Here is a 26,845-nt window from a genome sequence, read left to right as displayed (position 1 = left end):
TCAAAGCCATGGAGGTTGGCTCCAGTTTTTTTTTAGTCTGTGTAGAGCTGCCTTGACAACACTCGAGCTGTCAGAGAGGAGACAGACAATGAGGCAGGACACCGCTGCAATAACTGCAGCGTGACTGAATACAGATTCACTGAGGACATGGAGGTCATGTCCTCATTGTTTCTGGGAATGTGGCCGATTTACTGACATGAGGAGGAGTTTACATTTTACTATCACACACAAATTAAACGTGTTTTTTCAGATCTGATTGTGACATTTTCAGAGGCACTAAGTTAAATATTTTAATGCTTTTATCCCTTTTCAACAATATTGTATTCACAATACAAAAACAAACGGGAGAAAAAAGTGTGATATTTAAGAGGTGGGACCAAGTCATTGTTTTGCAAGTCACAAGTCTCAAGTCTCAGCACTCAATTCCCAAGTCAAGACTGACACTGTTTCGAGTCCCAAGCAAGTCATAATGGCCTCTCCACCAAATCCAATCCCATTTCAGCAATGAAGTAATAATTTATTAAATTCACAGGAATCATTATTACTTTTTCAAAAATTGTATCAATTTGTCAAAACAAGTTTGTTAAAAAGTTACTTAGGTTGTTAAGCTAATAATAATGAAACATTAGCTCGGTAACTATGGTAACATGAGCCTCGATTGAAGGTTCTTAATGCAGCTGTAAATGTCAAATAAGGTTGGCTGCGGTAGCAGGTTTTGCATATAATGCATTGCAACAAAATCATCTTTGGTATCATTTTTTTCCAGCTGCTGCTCAGTAATGTAAAGTCAGTTCTTCATAGACCTCTCCTGCGACTTGATTGAATGCTGTTGGATTGGTTCTAACAAAACTGGATAGTCTGGGAAATTAAGTGTTGACTTGTTGGGAATTTATAGAATCTACATCAGTTGATTCAAGAAATTAAGGAAAATTAATTGAATTGCAGCACACTTTTTGAATACCATATTTTTTAATTTTTGGACTTGGGAAAAGGTATCAAGAATCAAGGCTCAAGCCCAAGTGAGGCCACGGGTCCAAGACGAGTTGCAAGTCTTTTGATTTTGATAAATTGAGTCAAACAACATCAGATTTGTGACTTAAGTCTGATTCAAGTCCAAGTCACTGACTCAAGTCCTCACAGTTACAAACATAATAACAGACATCCCATAGGCTATTTAACATACAGTCGAGTCATGCTGTATAATGCAATAAATTCAAGAAATATACAATTGTTACAACAATCAACTGACATATGTGTATATCTGTAAGTCAAAGAAAAGGTTCAAGTATCAATCTTTAAGTTTTCAGTCCTAGTTGATTTGCTGACACCTGTAGTTACTTTGTGGTTTAGGTCACATGTTTGGGAGCACAAAACAAACTGTTGTTGTTAAAATAAAGAAGTCGGGCAATAATTGTCCTGTTTCCCTCATGCTGTGATGTAAAAATCTTGTACTTTTGGTCAGTTTTCATTTTAAAGAGTAAGAGAATAAACTCGATGAGCCTCAGTTGATTTTACTTGAATATTACAACACAGATCTGATCAGAGAAGCTTTCAGTACATCTCATGTGCATGGACAGAGAAACACCAAAAACCGAAAATAACAGAACAATTCTGGGAGCAACCATGATCTGATTTTACGCTGCACATGACATGAGTCTGTGGACAACAGGGCACAGAGAAAGGAACTGGTTACCTCACAAAATCGAAATGCAGTGCAGCCTCACGCCTGCAGCTCTTCATCTAACAGCTCACTGGGGGCTGCCCTGACTGTATTGTCTTGCAATATTTCAAACTAATCCACTGTCAACAAAAGCCAAAAAATAGCCTTTTTTGATGAAGCAGTAATCTCACTGAAAATTACATGCCATTTCCTGTGACTTTTATGACTTCATAATTAAATACTTCAGCTGTAGGAGTATGCATTGGCAGTAACTTATTACTGCATTTTTTTCCTGCTATGTCACCCGCGACACCTAGTAATATATAAATACTGCAATACTTTTATTAGTGGGCCATATGCCTAATTACCATTATGTAACCTCATTTGGTGTAAGATAGTGACTTAAGTGACTTTTTTAAAATTAAAATCTTCAAGATTATTCTTTGATGCTCGGTATAGATTTTCCACAAATCAATAAGCAAAACTATACATTATTATTGTTGTTATTATTATTATAATACTTTTAAGATATATATGTAAAGAAATGGTATGACCTCCTTAATCTATTATATAGGCTAACATACTGAGGGAAGACAGACTTCAACTGCACAGTAAAGTAAAATATGAAGTAATGCTGAGTTCTGAAGGTACATTAAATATTGTCATGCTGTACATGGCTTTTGGGTACAAATTTTTGTTTAGGACTTATACTTTTTTTTCATAATCAACTAATATACTGACCGTTTCTTTATTTATTGATTTGTCTATTAAATAAAAATTGTGACTAATGATCAGCTCTTCACATGTCTAGTTTTGAAACTGTCCAAAACCCAAAGATATTTAGTACACAGTATATAAAAATTATAAAAACAGCAAATTTTCGCACTGGACAAGAGGGACCAGGGAAGGTTTGCCATTTTTGCTTAATAAACAATTATACTGATTATCCAAAATGTTGCTAATTAATTCTGCATACATCAATTAATTAACTGATGAATCAACTAATCGCCTCAGCACTAGTTTCATAACAAATATATGAAAACACATAAATGTGGATATCGCTTAAATAACACCTGGCTTTGTGAGGCAGAAAGGTAGTGGTAGGAAGGAGTCTGCTGTAAGCTTTAGACAATAAAAATACCAGGTTATGGTTTGGCAAAGATTGCAGATGTGGCTAAAAATTGCCCAGCTTTGAGAGAAACAAATGCCTCAAACAGTGTTGTTGTGTGGTGATTTCAAACACAGGTCTCCTGGGTCAAAGTCAGAGTTTGTTGGAGCCATCCGCCTCTCCTTCCACCCAACCTGAATGGACTTTATCCTTTTTCTGTTGCTCTGAGTGTCTAATAATGAAGTGAATGGTTTACATTGGAGTGGTGTCTCATACAGACGCCAAGCAGTGAATTTTGATGCCCTGGAAGTGACACTGGGCTGAAAGATTAAAGGAATTAATCATTTCTGTAGAAGGTGTACTGTATATTTGTGAATAAAGCTCTAAACAACATTTGTACCATCACCTTTGGAAATTAAATATATAAATAGATGATCAAATGTCAAAATAATTTTAAATTATCAGCCTTTTTTTGGTTGTTAGTTCGATCATTTAGACTCTTGACATTAATATTTCAAAACCTTTTTTTTTTACAGCCAGATGTGCATCATCGTAAAATGTGGCCAAAAAAAAAATCAAGAAAAATTGAGCAAGTGATCACTTCGATAACTTAATTTCAGGTAAGATCAGTTAAACCAAAGGTGTTAAAAACTTGAATGTAATGCATCTTCGAACCACAACAGTTCACAGAATCAAGATTTTTGACACATGAAACCATCATGTGTTGATATAATCCTCCCAAATCATACTCAGTCCAGATCAAAGGGGCCTGTATTAAGACATTATCTTGCTCTCTTGGTCTGTAACAGATGGCCACTTAGAAAGGCCCTGCCAGCCCATGTGTCTGATACTCGAGGCCATGATTTGTCCTGTTATTAAAGCCAAATGTCAGAACAAGCCCCCAAACACATTTCCACTGTAATACTGATACAAATGATTACATCAAAGTGTCCCGAGCAGCCTCTTCAATCCCAACCCACAGGCTTGTGCCTCAGCCTCCTCAGCATACAGAGGGGAGCTGCTTGTTAGCAAGGGATTAGACTGTGCTATCCAACCAAATCTCCAGGGTGAGGGGAGCAGAAAGACTATTGCAGAATTCAAGATGTGCCGTCCTGCAGAGGGCTTTGCAAGAAAAGACACTGACTGCTGCCTGTTCCCGTACTCAGGTGGAATCTTAATGTTGTAATGCTCTCAGGTGGTCGGAGAAAAGCCCGTGCAGTGCTGGAGTGTCATGCTAAGTGCACTAGCTGCTCCTGAGATCTGCGTTGTGTGCTCTGCACACCAATTACTGGGCGCTCAGGTAGAAAGGTTGGATTTCAAAGGCTTCAAAGGACAAGCTGGCTGCAAATGAGCGTGCCGTCGCTGTCTTAAACACATGCCCAAGGCGACATCATGATTTTCTTTGACCTTGGAAACCTGAGGAGACAAACAATGAATCTGAGGTGCTTGGAGCCCGAGGGGTGTCACAGGCATTTTAACGAAGTCTGCCTACAAGCACCTCTTCATGCTAAGCTAAGCTAACCAGCTGCTGGCTTCAGCTATAGAGAGTGGCATCAATCTCCTCATTAAATTTTTTAAAATGTTGGACTAATCCTTTAAGCCTCAGCTTCTGTGTGATGTTTTAGAAAATATTTAAAATGAATAAAATCCACATTTTTCAACTGATATCAAATTGTTATTTCAAGATTGGTATGTTTTTGTGCAGCACTTAGTACAATATACTGTCCATTTCCATTTTTAGATTATTAATTCAGTGGAGTACATTTCTGAATGAGGCACTCGCAAGATCCCTTTCAGTAATTTTCCAGTAGCATTTAATGCAAGACATAACAAGTTCAGAACTTAAATATATGACAAAAAACCATCACATGTGGTGATAAAAACAGGACAAAACATCCTCTAACCTTGGGCGGATCATGAGACAATGGGCCCATGGGCACAGCTATACAGATGGCCTCACCAGCTCTCCTACATGGAGCAAGACAAACAGACTATATGGTAGTTTTGCACCTCTATGTAGTCGTTATGTGTCTTTTTGTGGTTTTGTCTCTTAGTCATTTTGTGTCTTCTTGTGGTTGTTTTATGTCCCTTTGAGGTAATTGTGTGTTTTTTGTCAAATTTTGTTTTTCCTAGTGGCTTTCTGTAGTTGTCTGGGTCTTAATAAGACAATTTTGTGTATCTTTTGGTCTTTTGATGATAATTTGTTGTCAATATGCGTTTCCTTTTAGTCATAATATGTCTCTTTGTCATTATTTTGCACGTTTTTGTCATTATTTTGTATCCCTTTGCTGTTCCTTTGCATCTCTTTGTGGTATTTTTGTGTCACTTTGTGACCATTTTGACTCCCTTGCTTGTTGGTACTTGTTAACTTCAGTGACATTTTGCAAGTGAAGGCCATGGGCTCCCCCTGACAGTTTGGGCCTGTAAACCATCCGTGCCTCTAGCATTTTACCCAGCCCAGCATTCTGCAAATTGTGTATAGTTATTTGTTTAGCACACTGTGATGCTGATTTGTGAGTATTGTAGAGAACAGCCAATATGATATTATAAGATATAATTTACTGCTGCAGTATTGATGCAACTTTGGCTTGCAGACAGTGACATTTAAATGCAGATTTACAACAGTCATACGGCTGATTATTCTCAAACATCAGAAACAGGACAAATTTCATATATTTTTCTTCAAGAATAAATCTCAACCTATTCCTACATTTTTTAATGTCCTTAAGTAATGCTCCAATCTCATATTTCATACTCCTTCACAACCCCAAATGTTTGGCTGTAGAGCAGCAGATTCATCTCCTCTGCAGCAATTTTGATTATAACACATATCACACATACAGTAACAACACACCTACTGTTGATAAGCACAATGTGTGAAGCTGCCAGAGTTACAGATCTGTTCATGACAGCAGGCTGTAAATTGTGGAACTTTATTAGCAAAGACGTCAAAATACAATCATGTTTTAGAGATAAAGATTCATGAATGAGCTCCCTCTGATCTATAACATCTTAACAAGTAATCTCAAACTTTAACAGCCTTTTCAAAAGCCAGAATCCAGTAAAATAATAGTTTCACTGAACCTTCTTCATATATGTAGCTGTGTGTTATGAGTATGTACTGACACCTGGTGGCCTTGTGTGTGTCTGCAGAGTTTGTTCAGGCTGAACACAACCTGCAACCACTGATCAATTTAGCTGTATTCATGATAGAACTGTAACATACGGTGCAGCAGTTAAACAATGTGAAATAGTGCAACAAGGAAAAATGCAATCTTATCTAAAAAACACAACAACCCCAAAAAAAAGGTTTTCCAGCTTGAAAGTTGATCGGAAAGGATCAATTTTAAACATGGTTTAGATTTATTGTGCCAGAAGGTTATTTGTTTTTTAAAGCCAGTACACAGGAACATACAGATATATATATAACCACAAACAGATTAACAGACAGTATACAAAATTTCCATGAATGCATGGAGATGGTGAACTGTTTAAAAACAGAATGGCTGTTTCACTGCTGTATTTTGGCCTTGTGGGCTCAATAGCACTGCTGCTTTCTTTATTGGTATTCACTGGGTGAATAAAGATGATGTTTCATCAATCATGTCGATTTGAAAAATCACCACCCACTTCATTACAGTGTCAATAGCAAGTCTTTTACGGCTTGCTGTTTAATTAAACTGTTTGATGTAAATGTCCTGCTGAAGCGATTCTCTCTTCACTTTTCATGAATCAGGTTTACAAGATTGCCATTTTACTTTCTGTGAGGTTTTATGACACTCACATTTTAAATTAATTTGCTGTTGTTGTATTTTTAAATAATGGTTAAGTAGTTGTTTTTACGTTTTTGTTTTCTTGTTGATTAAACACTCAAAGCATGGAAAAAGTCTTCAGAATTAGACATGTGAGTGATGATACACAGGGAGATGTTTCATCTGATAGAGAAAGGGCACACCACTCGTTTCACTCGTCCTACTGCTTGTGTTGCTCACGCAGCACTACAGCCTCAGCATGTACAATTTCAATTTATGCACATGCACACTGTTGTCCATATGCTTAAAATATTATTCGGGGGCATCATTCACCTTCACTGGCTAGTTGATGTGGAGGAGGGATGGGAAATGTTTGGGAAGAGAGAGATGAAAAGGGAGGGATATGCAACAAAGGCTCCAAGTCAAAATCAAACCTGGCATGTGGTGGTACATGATAGGCATCTTAAACCAATATGCTGCTAGGACACTCCATATGCTGTGCGACATATGGAGAATTGTATGGATTATGATAATATTCCCATATTGACACACAGCCTACAGCCTGAATGCTAACACTGTTATTTTGTTTGTATAAGGTGAAATAAAAGAAGAAATGAATAAAACAAACCAATGATTCACAATAATATTGTATCACCCATTATTGTCCTTCATTGGCTCAAACATTTACATAAAACTTGTGCTACAGTCCCTTCCTCAAATATGTAGCAGCTGTTGTTAGGATTTTTGGTTTTAGGAAGACAGATATTTTCAATTTTCAACAAATCCCAGCTGCCAGGTCTTACAATACCTTGTTCTTGTGTATAATCAGTGTGGCTCAGAAAGTGTAGTTCATCATTGTGGAGTGGAAGAGGGCAGATAAGAGTAAAAAATCTATTAGGGGTTACTTCAATAACATCATAACAGGCAGAATGGACTTTTTGTTTTTTAAAATGCAGCAAAATTAGAAGTATCAACCATTTTTCCCCCTTGCATTCATCTTCCTGGTGCCTAATGTATAATGCAATGCAGTATAATGCAACTCAATAGCTGAGTGTTTGGTCAGAAATTCAGGTATGCTACCATAAACAACTGTAGCCTAGAGCAGTGGTGTAAGTTAGTAAGGATGGGCCCCAGTGCAGGCTATTATGAAGAGCCATTGGTCTTCTTAGTCACGTGTACAGATATGGACATCTAATATCTAATCAGTTAGGCGTATATATACAGTACCAACCGTGTGTTGGGTTTAACAGTGAGGATGTGTTACCTCAGCTATTGTATTTGCAGAGTACAGAGGTTTAAAGTTATCAGAAGCATGGATAGTGCTGTGACAAAGTTCACAAACTGACAACAAGCAGCTGAAAGCAGAGATGTGCATCTCACCGTCTGCTGAAATGACCATCAGCGTTTCCAGGTTTTATACTACAACAACCTCACGAAAACTGCACTCCTTGACACAAAGGCAATAGATTACAGTGAACAACAAAAGAGAGCTGTAATACGCATCAACAAACAACTTCATGTCCCAAAATCTGGCCAGCTGCAGCGGCAAACACACAGTTCAACCTCAAAACATACAATGAAACAGGTGCTCGGCGGCGACCTGACTCCGAAATAATGACAACCTTTGAAACAGGGGCACGGCGGCCCAACAGATACCCCAAATCCCCTTTAAAAAACTCTTGTACTCACCTATTTGCATGGTTGTGACTCTGAATGGTTAGGCCTACAACAGAACAAATGTAAATATAACGGCTATGTAATGCTAACAGCCAGCATTTACTAAGCTATTAGTTAGCTTACCATAATAATCCATAAAGTGGTTATCCACATGGTAAAGACATTCATTTATTTATTTACAACTTTGCCTACTTAATACATGTATGCCTTGTGTTAAAATGTACACCTAACACAACAGCCAAATTATTTTTTATTATTATTATTTAGACCGCCGTTATCTAGCTTTTGCTAACGTTAGCTTACCTGCGACATGTTTGTTGATACTCTCTGTGGTGGTTTGTCCGCGAGCTGGCGACTGTTTGTAAAAAACAAAATCTAATTTAGAGACTTTTGCAAACTTCTCTGTTCCCTCTTGTCTTTTCTCGGATGTCCTGGCTGTTCACTGGACTTGTCTAAGCGTCCTCAACTCCTCAATGTTGACGAAATCCGCCCTTCACCTGGCCGGAGTCCCAGCGGCTTGTCTCGTGATCAAATAGAGACTTCAGATTGGACAACAGCATAGACACGTTTCCCAGCAATCACCATTGCGTTGTAAAAATACTAAATATAGTAAGAAAATATTCATTTGATTGAATAGTTTTAATAGTTTGATAGGTTTTTTTATACAGTAAATGGAGAATAAGCTGATAATTGTTAACATTTAGATTGGAGTGATTCACATTTTAGATTAGCGTGATTCACATCACACCGTAATAAAGATGGATTTGCACATTTGAGGGTATATTTATTGAATTAAATCTGTCTTCAGATGGTTATATAATCCTTTTGCAGAATGGCTCTTCATTATGATAATAATAATAATAATAATAACACAGTTCTTCCTGGGCGCCAAAGCTGGGGAACATTAGTCTGTAAGTTGGGGAGAGGAGGAAAAAAGGGAAAGAAAAGGGGAAGAAGGAAAAAGAGGAAAACATTTGGCAGATGGCAAGAAAAAGTGAGAGAAAAAAATGAATGAAAGGCTGAAATACTCAAGTTTTTTAAATTATTACGTACTTGTTAGTCAGTGTAATTTTAACATACTTGTTGAAATTGTGCTGTTTCTGTACATAAGGGGTTTTGATGCAGATCCAGGTATAGTAGTTTATAAAGTGTTTCTATGACATCCTGTCAAAAATAAAGAAAATATTATGATATATATATATAGTACTTGGGTTTGCTAACTGTTTCGTTTTCATTAACAAGCAGTAAGCTTGGAGTTCTTTACTGATAGCAATAATCACATTTGGTTGGTTGTAGGACAATACAGTGAGGCACTTGTTTGAATTATTCTCGTTGTATTAATGCCATCTCCTCAGTTTTATAATGAAATTCTAACAGCTTGTGGCCTCTGGATTTGTGAGATAATTTTCAATACCAACATATGCTCTCTTTTGGTCTTTTGCACATATTATCATTATCAAGAGCTCTGGAATAAGCTGGAAACCAAACTACACCATGGTTACTGCAACACTTGACATACCATGGGGCATTTTGGCTTGCTTTAAAATATGCTTAACAGGGAGGAATAAAAAACTTCTTGCCACCAAAACAAAACCTATATTTGAAAGTATTAAGACTGCATTGCATTGGTCAATGTGAGGTCAATATTTTATGTTTATTTTATTTTTTATTTTTGGATACCCATTAGTCACAGCATAGCTGCTGCTATTCTTTCTGGGGTCTGTCACATATTCATAACATATACAGTGCATTACATATAATGTTTAACACATAACAATAAAAACAAAACAAAAATAAATAAATTAATACAAAGATGAAAAATAAATTTAAAAATGAATAAACTATGACAACAACTACCACTACTACTACTACTATTACTTCTAATGATAATCATAACAATAAAAATAATAATAATTTCAAAAAGAAACAATAAATAATGAAACATGCATATATAATATACATCAGGCAATGTTACAACACTTCTGTCATTTTTTCACAGTGAGTGGCATTTAGTTTGCACTTTCTGCAGAATTGTCAGAAAGGTTTTTACTGGCTCAGCTGAGGTAAATGATCAAATGTGCCTCTGCTTTTTTAAGTCCAGGGCAGCAGTGTGAGGTGCTCTCCTCACTAATTACAGCTGTACGTCTCTGGATGGATCAGCATGTTCGTTTTTCTCAGAGGGTTATTATGTTCTCTGTGAGCGCTGAACCTTACAGTCCTGTCCGCTTAATGTTCAAGCTCCTCGCAGAAAACTGAGACATGCACAGTGCTCTGTTTCCACTTAATAATATGGTTATGTCAAGTTTGCAGACCTGGTGTGAGCCCTATTAAAGGTAAACAAAGGTAAATTACATAAAGTGCAATCACTTTGGCAGGCAAACACAGTGAAAAAATCTTTATATAAATTTCAAGCTACATCATGCTCCCATTCTTTATGATGAGCAGAGACAAATACATAAATGTTCATAGAGCAGCTGAGTTGCGTGTGAATCAGGAGATTGTAAAATAGACTCATTTTTAGCCGTGCCAGCTGTGCGGCTTGCAGTGTTGACTGGTTGCTATACACAACTTTAGTTGAGACCGAAACATCTTAGCAACTATTGAATGGACTGCCATGACATTTTGTAGTCTACAGACATTCATGGTTCCCAAATAATGAGTTCTAACATTGGTGATCCTCTGACTTTATCTCCAACTCCACCACAAGTGTGACATTTGTGGATTTCAGTTAAACGTCTCAGTAACTGTTGGCAGCATTGACACGCACCTTCATGAAAGAACAAATTGTTAAATTTTGGTGAACCTCAGACGTCTTATTTGATAATGCCAACATTTCAATTTGTGGGAATAATTTAATGGCCAACTTTTATTACGTGAATTTGCCAACCAAATTTTTAACAATGTTCAAGCGCAGCTTGGACGGAGATGGACAGAATCAGCAAAGGGGATAAAATTTGCACGTCCACCTGGATGTTATTTCCTGGCTTGTCACATGGTGCCTCTCTGTCAGCGACCTTCCGTGTCTGTTTAAGACGACTTAGGTTGCATTCTGCATCAACCGTTTACACTCCGGGATGCCGTTGCTGTGATGTCAACAAATGCACATGGTGGGATGAAGCAGCATGGTCCATATGGCAACCTACATGGACTGTCACAATGGTTAGGATAAGTCAACAAAGTATGGCATGGTTAGGTTGAGGCAAAAGAGGCACATGGTAGAGTGTAGAAAACACACACACACACACGCAGACACACAGATCCACATGGGAAGTGAACTCCGGAACAGAAATTATAATAAAAAGATTTTTAAGCCGATTTTCATTCCAATAGTTATTGAATGTCTGTCCAACGAAACAGTCTGTCTCATCCTTCTTGAATAAAACTGGTATCAACAGCAGTACATTAAACTAAAAGGACACTTGATGCACTGAAAGGATATCTATCATAACCTTGACAATTTTAGTAGTTGACATACTGTGAAACGTTTAGTACGCCACAATCAACAAGCCAAATAGTTACTAAGAAGACATAAAACATGAGGTGCACAGTAGCTCACCTCACAGAGCAGTTGCACCATGTACAAAGGCTATGTCCTTCCCACAGCAGCTGCAGGTTTGATTCCAGCCTCAGCTTTTTGCTGCATGTCACCCACTCTCTCCCCGTCACGGTATAACTGTCCTGTCAAATAAACGCAAAAAGCATCAAAAAAGATGTTATAAAACAGTACAATAACAGCTGTTATGTGACGTATGCTGTGGTGTTTATTGAACCTTTAATCCCTCATCTCAATCACAAAATAATTAATGTCACCACTAATCTGTTTTATCAGCCCTGACGCAGTCTCTATCCGAGTGTCATACCTTCATAAAGGTCAGATCTGAGCCTACATCTCTGTGGGACTATAAATGATTAAAAACACTGTTCTCTCTAATTTCACTGATGTCTGTTTTGATGCTGTATGAGTTTGTCATCTGGGAGGCAAGGAGCTGACAGCTGTTCTCTTATTCTCAGGTGCTTCTGTTGGATAACACAGGGATGGCAAAGAGAGCTTGACTGATCGTGAAAACAGCTCCCTCCTGTGATACAAACTTTACAAGATTAAACAGACTTTAATTTTGTGTAAGGATTTTAACTTGAGTGACTCCCACTGGTAGTTTAAAAAGTCTTTATTCAACATCCCCTAAAAAAACAAATAAAAGATGGTCAGGAGCTGACAGCTGTTCTTTTTATTCTCAGGTGTTACTGTCGGATAATTTAGTTGCTCTCCGCTGCCGTGACCTTTTAGGATCACTTCTGTATTGTGTTAAAAAACAAGGGATTTTAGCAAAGGGTACAAACAAGTTAAGACAACCTGTGTGCAGCTGAGGACCTTTTTTTTCCGCTCTGAAATGACCGTTTGTCCCTTCTTGGCCCGATAAACAGCTTTGACACATTTTCCAACTCTCTCACATACGCCACCAAGTCTGCTTTATTAACAATTTCCAAAATGAGGGAAACTGGTCAGGGTGACAGACAGAGAAAAGAAATGACGGGAGAGACAAGAAGAGCGAGAGCAGAGGAACAGTACGTTTGTTACATGTGAATCTTGGCACAAGGGAGTTTTTGTGATGAGACAGAGAAGCGAAGGAGGAAGCTGCCGGCGAAAAAAGAGAGACTGCATTATGGGTTATTTTCCCATCTTGCTCAATCTTCTCCCGGCTCCATCTGAACCCCACTGAGGCAGGCAGTCTATTACAGCAGCCCCATTTGATGCAGCCGACAAAAGAATGTGATTGCGCGCCCGTGCCTGTGCTTGTCTTGCATTGTGACCAACCACTCCGCTGCCTGTCATTACAGCAGATACTGTATGACACCACACTTGAGGGTGTAATGTCACCTGGGGAAAGATTTCATCAGGAGTCACCTTGTCAGATAATTAGTGACCATTTGGACACATGACAGCTCAGAGGGTTTCATTACCCGAGAGGACAAGATATTCTGTTTTTACAATGAGAACAGACACAGAAGCCACTCAAATACAGACTAAAAAATAAATTAAGTCGTTGCGAATTGAAAAGACAAGATTTTTTCACCCCATGTCCCCATGACTCTGGAGCTGTCTAAAATTTATTAAAAGGTACGTTTTTATATGTAAGCAAAGTGACCGCTGGACCATCTCCTGCCAGGGGAAAAATTTTGTACAGTCAATTTCCAGTTGACTGCCACAAATTAAGAAATTAGTAATACAATTAAATAAAAATCTAAACTGTAGAGGTGATTAGGTTAGGTTAATCATAAAAAAATAAAATATATTCATAAATCACTACCAAGCATTCATGGCATGGGTGTTGAGGTCATCATGACCTACATGTGTCCAATAACTACTTCAGTAAAAATACAGAGGATATTGTGCAGCGTCCCTAATTCCTTTAAACTTAATCCATTAGGTTGAGTGTCATTGAGTGTTTTAAATTTAATCATCTAATACCAACGTCAATTTGCCAACAGATGGCATTGATATTTTGTTGATTTTATATTGTGTTATTAACTAACCAAAATCCAACATGTTTTCAAACGTCTCACATCATCTTTAAGTACAATAATTACATTTAATCCCAATGTATGGAGAGCAAAACCCAAAATCTGCAAAACATAATGTTAACGTCTATAAACATGAAATTCTAACAATGTTAGACATTTAAAATACTGTCAACCCTGTTTTCATTCTGAACAAATTTTAACGTCTGTCCAACATACGGCTTTCGGTTGTCATGTTGTCGTGCGGTGCCAGAGGTGTGGTGGTAGTTGCTGTTGTACTGTATGGGTGGGTAGGTTACCAAGGAGGAAGTGGGTTTATTCTCCTATATATATATCCTATATCCTATATATATATTACAGTGGCTTTTTGGCTTGTTGATGGGTGTACTATAAACAAAGAGAAGTGGGAATAACCCGTGCACTACAACACTAGTTAATACTAAACAAATCCTTAATAAGATGAACAGTATAACAATATCTAAGATCCTCCACACAAGCCATTTATGATTATTATGGCATATGCGAATGCTTTTTAGATTATCGACACATATTCTAAAAAACTTAACTTGTGTAATTGGATCATTTTGACCTCTGGCCACTGCAATTAGCCCTTCACTTTTATACAATTATTTTTTGTCTTCTGTTTATGTGATTAAACATTTTATGTCTGTTTGCAAAACCACCTGCAACAAATTTCCCCTTGTGGGACAAACAAAATAAATTGAATCTTTAGAAATTTTGAAAATTAGTGGTTTTGTTGAAATTTTCACTCTTTACTTTGTCTTGATTTTCTATTGATGCAGGATTGCTCAAAATAGTGGGCGATCATTTAGAGAAAGAAACGCCACTTTATTTGATGATGATTCTTATCCATGCCTGTTTCCTCAATGAGAGACAGCATGTTTTTTTCAAGCAAAAGGATTGAATTTAAATGTCTCAATGCAACATTAGCAGTATTTCATAGAGAAAACGCTCACAATGATGTCATATTTGTTCCTAAATACTCACAATGATAAAAGTATTTAGGAACAAATATGACAGAAGCAGAAAAGATTAGCAACATTACACATCAAACTCTTCAGTGAAAAAACAGCATTATTTCTTTGTACTATTGTATGCAATTTATGAAATGCATGAAGGATATTCAATTTTCCACTTCTTGTTGCATAATCATGTCTGCAGTGTGACTGCAGATCGACCTTCATCCTGACTCTCCGCACTCTTCTTTCCACTTAGCTGTGATTACTGAAAGAAAGAGCAATGGAGAGTGCAGAGGACATTTGAGACAACTGCTCTACAAAGAGTTGTGGAGGATGGAAATAAGTTAGTAAGTTCCCTCAAAAATTGAGATATAATACAGATATAATAAAGCATTAAAGTTCTTTGGGGTGTTGCAATAATTGGGATGTTAAGAAAAAGACTTCAATGTGTTTTCAAGCTTAACTTCAATTTATCTTTTACTTAAGGGAATTACCACTCAATTTTAAAGTTTGAAATCAATACCTCGGGACCATAATAGTTAGAAATACAGTAAAACTACACAAACATACGGCTGCACTGAGTTTGAAATAGATAAGATGAAAAGAAACACTATGACAGCAAAAGAATAATACATTTTTTTGTCAGCAAAATAACCACAGGGATGTCGTTTCATGGATCAGCATGAGTTCAAATCTGTATAATAGTGATAATTATTGCTGGAATACATCCAAAATCGATTTACTTGCACAAAGTTTTAGATGAAGTGAAATCTGCTTTTAGCTTAGACCCAAAGGTTGTGTGACTCAGTTGCCTGGTACCATGGTTAAACTGTTTTGTTAAGCTGCTCCAAACGCTGTGCTGGAGATGATATCAATCGATATGGTGACCCCCAAGTCTGTGGGCACGATAAGCTGTCTGCGACTACACTATCTTGGGAACTAAAGGAAAAAAACTGAAATGCTTGGGTGTACAAAGGCAACTTGGCTCCCTCATCAAAGTAATCAAGTAATCATCATCTGAAAGCTCAAACTTCCTCTCCACTCAGACAAAATATCACTCAGACGTACTCTGTCTGCATAGCAAGTTCTCTTTACAGCCGGTAAAGTGCTGTAACCAAGAGCTGAAGTGAGTGTAAATAATGACTGCAAACAGATGGTCAGGTTTCGTCAGACGAGAGAATCTCCAGAATTAAACTGATTTTGTAGACAAATGAAAATGTGTATAGAGTGGGCAAAGAAAGCAACCAATAAAAGAACTAAATATGTTTCCAATGGAGATGATGAGCCCCACACTGAGGCAGGGAAAGATGCAGCATGGAGGGAAGCCTGCAGGAGTAACGTAGCAGAATTCAATATGGAGATGATGACTTTTCGTTTTTTCTGGAAGTGTCACAGGTCCAATGGTGTGAAGGGAGAAGGAATATCGCAGCATGTGCAAGTTTGGAGGATTTGTGACTTTTCAGCAATCTGCATAATTGTTGCTGTTCTGTGAAAATTGTGTTTTCCAAACAGCCCAGTTACCAATAAAGTGTTGGCATTGTGCGTTTCTGAAAACCACAAATATGTGACATTTGTACATCTCATACCTCGGATGGAGTTATGATTACATGTTTATGAGCTAGGTTTTACATTTGATGGTGTGACACCGAGGTGAGACAGCTGCCAAGCTGCAGACCACCACGGAGGAGGGTGTTTCTTTACCACAAATCTGGACGCATCAAGCAATGTTTGTAACAACAAAAGCAGATGTTTTTTTTAATGAAAGTTAGGGACATATTCAGTGGTGTCTCTAGAGACAAAAGCAGGTGTTTTTTAACAGCAGTTTGGAATGTATCCAGTAGTATGTTGTAGGGACAAAAGCAAATGTTTTTTAACAACAGTTTTGGACGTATCCAGGGGCGTTTGTAATGACCAAAGCCGTGTTTGCTTTTTTCTTAAATAAACAGTTTGGATTCTATCAAACGATGGATGTAGTGACAAAAGCAGTTTGGAATGTAACCAGCAATGTGTGTGACGACAAAACTGAATATTTTTTAATGACAGCTCGGAACATATCCAGAGTGTGGTGGAAGCGACACCATTTTTTATTTTTTGGTCCACTTTTGGACATATACGTAGCAACAAAAGGGGGTATTATAAGCCAAAACATGAGGTTATTCTGTTTCAAAGCTCTTTCTTCAGCATTTAGAAATCAGACAAAAGAAACCTAGACAGAGGTGATGAGAGGGACTAAATAAATCCACTGGACGAAAACAAATTTAGGGGGGAAAAAACATCAACAATAAATGGAAAGGAACAGAAACAACAGCATGCCTGTGCCCACTACACTTTTAGTTAAGCACAATAGTTGGACCTAATGGCTGCTGTATTGTGTGCTGGCAGAAAAAGCAAAAGGTGTGACTAATAGGTTGAATAAAAGGATATTACTTGGAACTGCAGCCCAGCAGTTTGTCCAGCACAAGCCAAGACATTTTGTTCTCTCTCTGGTTAAGTCTGACTCACATGTTTTCTTCATATCTCATTTCAGTCCTGCATTGTTAGATCCCCCCAAACTGGGAAACTTATTTATTTGCCCTGGTTATATTTTGATGTCAACATTTTAGCATTAAATATATTAATGTTGAAGTTGCTTAAAATTGGCAGGGGATAAAATTCTCCCCCAAATGAGACATCCAGCACCATCCATGCAATAGAACCAACACACACTCTAAAAAAGTTACTTTTACTCGAGTTTGATTTCAGTTAAACATTTTTACGCCTAAAAATAGAGTAGATTCTAAAGCTGTGGGGAAAAACGAAGTATCGAAATAGCTGCATTTTATGCCATGACACATAAAACTGAGCAGATGTGGTTGAGTCATTGCAAAAGGAACCCTCGGTGAAAACAACTAACTAACTACAGAAATAAATAAATGGCAGATTTAAATGAAATGCTAGATTAGTATGAAAACATGACTATTATTTAACAAATCAAATGTGCTACATTAACTAAATGTTTTAACTGATTTTCTTCTGTAATTACAGTTTATTCCAGGAATATTCTACTTGATTACATGATTAGTAGGACATTAAAAATAAAGATTTTTTAAAAGTAAAAATACTCGGTACGTGTTGGATCTTTTGTTTGACTTTTTCTTCTGAAATTTGATTTTGGTTTATGTTTTCAGACTTTTGTTTTTTTTTAGTTTATAAAGCACAGGGTAATATAACCAGCAGGCGATTTCATTCTGTCACAGACACAGCCTGTACTTTTAGGACATCATGTGAATTATTATTGATCTGTTTCTGTCGTGCATTCCACTTCATACAAACACTCAGACTACTTTAATCAATCGTGCGTAATTACAGGCATTAATGGCGTGCGTATTTTGGCAAGAGTTTATTTGTTGGTTTCGTTTTGGCACAAAACAAGAGGACACTTGGGGTGTTTTTTTTTCAGGATGCGACAGATGTGTGCAGCCTCCACTGCAGGTTTGAGTTTGAAGTGACTCCTCACAGACTGAAGCGTGTCCGCCTTCACTGACTTTGGCACCAGCGGAGCGCAGTGGGAACAAGTTGCACAAATCACCGCAGCCTCGAAAGGACGGTTGAGGAGAGCAGTTTCTGGACGTTCAATAGCGTTCACTGCTGGACTTATTTTACGTCGCTTTGTTTTATTAGCTCTCATAAAAGACACAGAGTGGGGAGGCTGCTGACTTATGGAGAGCTGCGGGAGAGAAGAACGAACCAGCTGAGGTAAGGAACTGTGAAGGAGTTTAATCATTAACCCCCTGAAACCTGGATCGACATCAGTTTTCTTGTGTTGACACCTTTTTCCAAAGCTTTTTAACCCTGGAAACCTAAGTCCATTGGTTTGATTTTCCTCAAAAACATGAGGAAAAAGGCAAATACTACCTTGGCAAGAAATGTCCTGCAAACTGCTGGAAATCATTAAGAGGTGCCCAGAAAATTACCTGAAAATTAGTCTATATTTGTTTTGTTTTTTTATGCTAGGAAATTATAGGGACAAATGATCAGAAAACTACATGTATAATTATTTTACACATACATTTAAAATCATGTTACTGTAAAAAAAAGTATTACATGTTTTTTCAATATTTTTTAGGATTTTGCGTGTGATTTTCTCATAGTTTTTAAATTATTTATTTATTTATTTGTCTTATTATTGGGTCATTTTTGTGGCAATACTTTTTTTGGACTAATTTCTTGCTTATTTTTGGGCCATGTCTTATTTTTGGGCCATTTTGCTCAAGTTTTACAGGTTTAACAAAAGTCCCTGCTTTATGAGAACACAGGATATTTTTTCATATTGACATTTTTAGTTTTATTTTATCACAGGACACACGAACGTAACGTCACCGCACCCATGCATTATCACACCTAAAGCTGCATATGAGCTGTATAGCAAAATGTTGTTAACCCTTATTTATAAATCTAAACATCTGTTCCAATCCAATGAATCTGAGTTGTTATTGCTGAAATGATTTCTCAGCAGACTAAATTAATAACAAGACATTTTTTTTAGCCTTGTTTGATTCCAAATATGTTGCCTTATATCCTCTGCTTTAGATTTCTCTTCCACCATGTCAACCAATGGGAGCTCAGAGACAGGCTGCAGGTCAGAGTTGAGACCCAGCAATAACACGTGCAGCCAGAAGGAACTGTCCGTCACCGCCTCCGTTATCTCCATGACCATGGGCATCTTCTCCAACAGCCTCGCCCTCTTCATCCTTGTAAAATCCTACAACCGCATCCGGATCAAGTACAAGGCGTCCTTCCTGCTGTTTGCCAGCAGCCTGGTGGTCACAGACCTGCTAGGACATCTCGTCAACGGCTCCCTGGTGCTTTTTGTCTACAGCTTCCAAAAGCAATGGGAGACATTTGACCCTCACCGCATCGTGTGCAGTATCTTCGGAGCGTGCATGGTGTTTTTTGGCCTTAGCCCCTTGTTCCTGGGAAGCGCCATGGCGGTAGAGCGCTGCATTGGAGTCACCAGACCTATCTTTCACTCCACAGCTTTAGACTCTCGTCACATGAAAAGGCTGCTGGGACTCACGTGGCTGCTCGCTGCCCTGGTGGCTGTGCTGCCGGTGCTGCTGTGGAGGCCCTATAAGGTTCAGAGCTCCAGGAGCTGGTGCTTCTTCCACATGGAGGAACCCAAAGACTGGTTGGATGTGCTCCTGCCTCTGCTTTTCTCCATGCTGGGGCTGCTGGCCTTGCTGCTCTCCATTGTGTGCAATGCACTGACAAGTTGTGCTCTGCTGCAGGCCAGACTGCGCAGTAAACATCACTGCAGAGGAACGTCCTACCACATAGAGATGATCTGCCAGCTGCTGGCCATCATGTTGGTGTCCTGCGTGTGCTGGGGCCCACTGCTGGTAAGGATTTCTCCTCAGTAGACCTTTAACCCTTTCGAGTTGCAGATTCCCTCCGAACTAAAACCATGACAATATGTTGTAACTTCTTTTTATTTTAAGTTTATGTATTTAAGGTCCAGTGGTCCATACAATGAGCCACTTATATCTACATAGGGAGCAGGTCCTTATCGAAGGCGTCCACCATGTTGCACTACTATGTTTCTACAGCGGCGCAGAATGGAAAAACCAAACGATGACTCTAGATAGGGACATTCACATTTTTGCGTTTTTGCCTCGCCCAACAAATAAGCAGATTTTCCTGCAAGCAGCACTGGAAAACACAGGTTTATTACCGTGAAACTGCTTCATTCAGTGTTTTTACCAGTTTAAATCATTGTTTGTTTTGGAGGAAGAGACCTCTGCTGATAATTCGATTCCTGGTAAAAACCTCCTGAATAACTGGATCTTTTTTTATTGAAGAAAATGGTGGATGGTGATGTACTTGAACTGACAGTTATTAAAAATGCATTTTTTTTATTGTTTTATTGAGTATTGTGGTTTCCTAACCCAGAACCTTCCTCCCTCCCCCCACAGGCTTCCTCCACAGGGACTACACTAAAACAAACAGACAGGTGCTGGGCTAGCGATCCATCTGCAGCAACTTTGGATAAATGTGGATTTGTGATATGAAACTGTCTGTGTTGCTTTGTTTTGGAGAGGTAGAAACCTCTGTTGAAATTTCTGCTCCTTGTAAAAAACCTCAGAAATAATGTACACAAAAGGATTTCTAACCATTTCGAGTTAACACTTAGCACAGTGAGGAAGTTTCAGTTGGTTGCAATCTGCAACACTCACAGTTAGTTGCCACTAAATCCTAAGCACTGTTCTTTTAATTGATCTCAGTTTCATTTTGTTCACATTCCCACATACAATCATTTTTCTGATCTTCAAACCACATCTCCTGTTTGCCTCTGTGTCTGATAGATTTTGAACACTGGTAAGTACAAAGTGACAGAGACAGTGAAATGGGGTTTGAAATGAGACAAACCTGGAAGGTTTTATTATCTGTGATGTGTGATGAAAAGATTGTGCAAAAAAGCTGGTTTTTAAGGTTTTACACTGCTGTTTTTCATTTTCAATCTTTCCATCCCTTTCATTCTTCACCATCTGTCTTCAAAAGATGAGTTAGAAATATAATTACCAGCTCTCACACTCTTTTCTGTAATAATTAATCTAACTTATTACTCCAGTAAAGCATTTGCTTATCTTAGGAAAACACTGAGAGCCATGAACTCTGATGTTTCAATCAGTCAAAAAGTTTCAAAGTAAATTAGAGGACATTAATTAAATTAAATAATGCAGTTCATCCCTTATTTGTGTATTGATGTATTATTTATTTAACAGTTGTTGAAGCTTTTCATTAACTGTCTATTCTTTGACCATTGCACCAGATCCGTGTCCTCATGCTGAGCATTAGAGCCAGCAGAGAGCCTGCCTCCTTCAGTCTCCTGATGGTGGTCCGTATGGCCACATGGAACCAGATCCTGGACCCCTGGGTCTACATCCTGCTGAGGAAAGCTGTTCTGAGGAAAATCTTCACTTTGTTCCAAAGCTGCTGGGGTCCCAAGTTTCATAGCTTACACCGCTGGCGGCGTAGCGTTCTCCGCAGCTCGATGGAGACCAGCAACTCAGGCGCCGGCCCGACAAACTGTCGCTACCTCAGTAAATTACCTCCTCCTGACACTGCGGTCAAATCCATCACCTGAACCCTGAAACTGTGCAGATCTTAGTTGGAATACAGACAATTAAAGTTATTATAAATACATTATAAAGTTAGTTTTCAGGTTCTTTTTGGGATTATAAAATGGTCACTGTGAACTGACAGTATTGTCCTTTTTTGTTAAACGTGGGATTTAAGGTATGTTGGATTTAGTGTCATCCATAGACTGTATATAAAGATGGCTGACATGACAGTTCTCCCAAAATGTAACTTTTCATACTTGATAGCTCCCTGGTGTGTGTCTGCAGTATAGGTCATAAAGTCCGTGTTAAGGAATAGGACATATGCCAAAATAAAAATTAACAAGTACACGCCAAATACATTTTCCCAAAGATGGTTTTCTGTCACTGAAGGTAGATCTCATCACCTTGTTGTTTAATCAAGTGATCGTATTTATGATAAGTTTGGTTTTAATGAGTTTAATTTAATTCTACAAAAAGGGGATTTTCTGCCATGATTGACAACTGTGTGTGCCAATCCATGCACTTGCATTCAATGGAGCTACTCGTGTTTGGTCGGACGGGTGTTTTGGCAGGAACTCCCAGCAGATATCGCTACTGCGCGGCTCCAAGTGACTTCACTAACGCAAGATGGCAGCACCTGTATCCCTGATATTATAACTTCATTTATGCATAGTGGGGATAAGCGGAAGTGCATTGTCAATCTTTATATACAGTCTGCGGTGGTATCTAGCAGTGAGGATTACCAACTGAAACCAGCTGAAACTTCTCACGTTGCCAAGCGTGATCTCCTAGTTAGAACGGCTTCAGTGTTCATTGATCTGGAGGTTTTACCGAGAGCTGAATTATGCAGAAAAGCCTCCTCTGCTACAAAAAAAAAACAAAACAAAACAAAAATGGACCAGATGATTAAAACAGTAAAAACACTAACTAGAGCAATTCCACGTTAAAAATCACTGTTTGTCTGAAGGTGTTTGGCTCTTCACAAATAGGCTGTTGACTGTGGAGGCCGACATACAAAAGTGAATGGCTCTATCATGATCCAGAGTTTGGTTTGTCCTTTCTAGGCTACTGTAGAAACATGGCGGTGCAACATGGCAGACCCCATGTACGAGGACTCGATCCCTACGTAGACATAAAGGGCTCATTCTAAGGTAACACAAATGCAACAATTCTTATTTCAAGCTGATTCAACACTAAAGAAAACATACTTATTATCTTATATTCAATTTCTGCCAATATATTCCCATAAAATCCTACACACTGGACCTTTGAGTATGAGGTCTCAACTTTCAGCTCTGTATTACGCGTCAGTTACTCGGAAAAAAATCTAAAATGCTGACAGTGATGAGAAAATATTATAGTCACTGTCTGGTTCAGTTGTTCTATTGGAAAAGTGACCATTGGGACGTGTCCCTGCCGCAGCGGCCGCGAGTTTGAGTCCCGCTTGTGGCCCTTTGCTGCATGTCATCCCCTCTTTCTCTGTCCCTTTCACACTATTGTTCTGTCCTATCCAATAAAGGCAAAACTGCCAAATAAAATAATCTTTAAAAAGGAAAAGTGACCATCTTGATTCTTAATACTGACTCCATTTGGCAGGTCCAGCATGTGCATTTGATACTCTTTGTCTTACTTCAATATTGCTGTTACTGGCTGTAACCCTGGTTAAACCACAGCAAAGCTCTGGGTTTTGGCCTCACCATGAATGGCAAAATGATATGAAATCTCTGGAATATAATGTGAGTATATAGTTATTGCAAAAAAATATATATATCTGCAGCAAATTTACAAAATAACGTAATGAAACTGAGTTCAATATATGGATATATTTAAATATAATGATGCTGTTTAGATATTTGTAGCATAAAGATAATGTAGAATCACCACAGTCTGGTCATCTTCTTATTAGTATGAAAGTTATGTGTTTATTACTGTCAACTGCTGTTTCATTGTTGATTCATCATGACTACTGCATTTCTTTACAGATGGTCATGCAATATTGTTTCCACGCATTGTCATACAACTGCGACAGATGAAATCAGACAGAGCAGGGCCCGTCAATTGGGCATTAGTCTGCTTGTATTAAAGGTAATATGTACATTACTGTAAATATGATGTCCTGCACAAGTGCTTTAGTAGCATATCATCTCTCTCTCTCTCATGAAATCGTTTCAGTTTCTTCAGGCTGAACTGTGTAATAAAGGCAAAATGAAAAAACAAATAAAAAATTATTACAGAGGAAACTGAATGCTTATAAAAATGTTTTATGATGGTCGGGGTAATGTGTGTGAGGAGGAAGTTATTCTCCACCAAAAACATTTTAAAAGAAAAAGTCCGTCTCTGCCTCTGTGGAGTCTGAACTGTAGCTCTGGGTTAATTAAAATATGTCATTGTTCAATTATAATTAATTATAGTTATTTAATGTCAATCAATTATAGTAATTATAACTAAGAGGAGGCACATCAGGTCAGGAGGGTAATTTTTTAATATGTAGATATCACCATGAAACTTCCCCAGTTGATTACTTACATAGAGACAATTATTAAAGTATTACAAGTTTTCTGAAATTTTATGTTTAAATATGCAAATGAGCAACTATCTAATAAAATATGCATTTTTGCATACTTTTCCAGAACACTTTCCACTAGTCTGAAAGAAAACACGTTATATAAGCAAAACGGTCAAAAATATGGGTGTCTGGCCTTAACCTCAATCAATTATTATAAGGTTATTAATTTGCCAACTGATCTGAGAGATTACAGCTCCAATTGCTGCTTTGGGAATATAATTTAATTTCAGTTGTAGATGAAAGACTGCTTCCACATACTTGAGAAGCATCCCTCAGTTACAGTACAGTGATTACAAAATTTTAAACTCAATAGGATTTTCCCCAAGAGAGTCAAACATTTAATTAAATGCAATCTGGTAAGTTTATCTGCATGAGATAATGGTGGAAATGTCTTGAGCTCAGCTTCTATTAATGTGTATAAATCTACACCTATGATAGACAAATTATAAAGCAATAATTGTAGTCTCCCTCATAAAAATCCATCATTATTATATTACTGTAATAAATTATTCTTAGAAATTATTATTTTATCATTTACGATGAGTTTTATCACAGAAACCCTACTTCTAGTACCTCATAGCTTATAAAATTATTTTTCCAGCAGGTTATTGAATATAATCAAACACTGAAAAATATTTTTTCAGAGACACAATTCTGGCTCCACATAAGACTGCTGTTTTACTTATTGAGGAATTAACTGCTGCAAGAGTGGTTTAAGAAGATTCTTTGAGGCTTTCCATACTATTTGATTTTTTTTGTGAAGCGGCATACTATTACTACTTTTTATAGCGTGTATATATATATATATATATATATATATATATATATATATATCCATTATATATATATATATATATATATATATACACATACGAGAGGGAGTGCTGTTGTACTGTGTGCCTGCGACCTTGCGCCTGAATTACAGCCATGATGATATACAGTACAAAACATCATAAAACAATTCCACAAGTGTCATTCATTAGTTAACATCAGAGCCCTTTAAGTTTATTGTTTATTCTAGTGCCCTACTCAACAGCAATAAGCGACAACAGATTATGATGTTTTTGTTTATATAATGATTTTTTTTTCTTTGCTCCGCAGGCAAAAATAGTTCCGCAACCTGAAAGTGACAGCTGTTGCCTAGCAAAACAAACTTTTTCCTGGCTTGCTGCTTTGTGTTAGCTTGATCTACATGTTACTGCTGACCAACTGTAACAGCCTGTTGTACACTGTAAGTTTCTCTTGAGTTGACGAGGCGAGTAGGAAGAAATCTTACCGGCTCTGAGCTGCAGTATCCGCCGCCTCCAGCTGCCTCACACGGCTGAGGAAACTCTGGCTCCTGCTGCCAGGGAAGGGAGAGGACAGGTCAGCCTCAGAGTCCCTGCCGGGCGAGCGACTCTCAAATATCCCCATGCCGGTTTTAAAAGGCTCCTCGTTTCCGCGCCACATCTTCCTAACGTAGCTGAGCACAGTCTCTGAAGCACCATGCGTGGGTTAGCCAGCTAGCTATACTGAAGCAGCTAAGCTAAAAACAACAATGCGGTAACTTATACACAAGTCCACAGAAAAGCTCTCACGGCGGCTTATTGAAGAGCATAGCTACCACCAATGTAGCCGAGCGTCCTGGGTTCGCCTAGCTGAATAACTAACTAATAAAACAATAAAAAAAAAAAAGGGATGGTATAACTGCCCCAAGCAGGAGTGACGTTCCCCCGCTACTTTTTTCCTGCTGTACGGCAACTCCAAAGGGACAGAAAACAGGTTTCCAGAGCAGCCCGTTACACTACAATCTACAGTAATGTAGACCTCAAGATCAAACCGTTTTATAAAATAAACCTGTGCGTCCTGCTGAGTCCCTTTCTACCTTTAAGAGACAATTGAAAACTCAATTGTTCCGAGAACACCTAGGCACTTAACCTGACTCTTCTCCTCTTTGCCCTTTGGGGTAAAGTAAGTCAGATGGTCCAAAACCCAGCACCTAATGATTATCTAGCACTGACAAAGTTGTATCAGAATCAGAATCAGAAAAAAGATTTATTGCCAGGTATAGTTAACACAATAGGAGGAATTTGTTCTGGTGGGTTGGCTGGAAAAAAAAAAAAAACAAAAACAGATAAAATAGAAGATACAAATGTTGTATGTTGACTGTCATTGTAAGTAGTGATACTGAGATTGTTGAATCTCAGATGCTGAGATCGCTACTGGTTATTTGGTTTAAAAAAATAAATAAATAAATAAAAAAAAAAGGGGGGGGGGGGGGGGGGGGGGGGGGGCTGTGCGGCACTTCTTCTGCCACTAGAGGGCAATACCTGTGACCAATCACACCTGAAGCACTTTTTGCACTTACTAAGGGTTTTTTTTCCTTAAGTCTAAATTCTTGCTTGTGTTGTACGTCGCTTTGGATAAAAGCGTCTGCTAAATGAAATTGTAGAATTGTAGAAATATACTACAGAGACACGTTTTAAGTCTTCAGTGGAGCTCATAT

At 38.1% G+C, this 26,845-nt stretch overlaps 1 protein-coding gene across 1 annotated transcript; it reads left to right on the top strand.

The window, feature by feature from the left end:
- The first annotated feature begins 18,340 nt into the window (after positions 1-18,340).
- On the top strand, positions 18,341-21,817 carry ptgfr (prostaglandin F receptor (FP)). Its single transcript, XM_042512421.1, has 3 exons — positions 18,341-18,429; positions 19,264-20,072; positions 21,503-21,817. Exons 2-3 carry the CDS (start codon positions 19,278-19,280, stop codon positions 21,815-21,817), a joined length of 1,110 nt encoding a protein of 369 aa, XP_042368355.1. The 5' UTR covers positions 18,341-18,429; positions 19,264-19,277.
- The last annotated feature ends 5,028 nt before the right edge of the window (positions 21,818-26,845 follow it).

Source organism: Plectropomus leopardus, chromosome 3 (genome assembly GCF_008729295.1).
Source record: "Plectropomus leopardus isolate mb chromosome 3, YSFRI_Pleo_2.0, whole genome shotgun sequence".
NCBI lineage: Eukaryota > Metazoa > Chordata > Actinopteri > Perciformes > Serranidae > Plectropomus > Plectropomus leopardus.
This window is presented reverse-complemented; position numbering and strand designations above follow the sequence as displayed.

What these genes read in the sequence shown, in the direction of transcription:
- ptgfr (XM_042512421.1), top strand. Translation starts at nt 19,278, where the DNA reads ATGTCAACCAATGGGAGCTCAGAGACAGGCTGCAGGTCAGAGTTGAGA. An exon ending in TGTGCTGGGGCCCACTGCTG is followed by an intron (nt 20,073 to 21,502) that starts GTAAGGATTTCT and finishes CCATTGCACCAG; the next exon opens with ATCCGTGTCCTCATGCTGAG.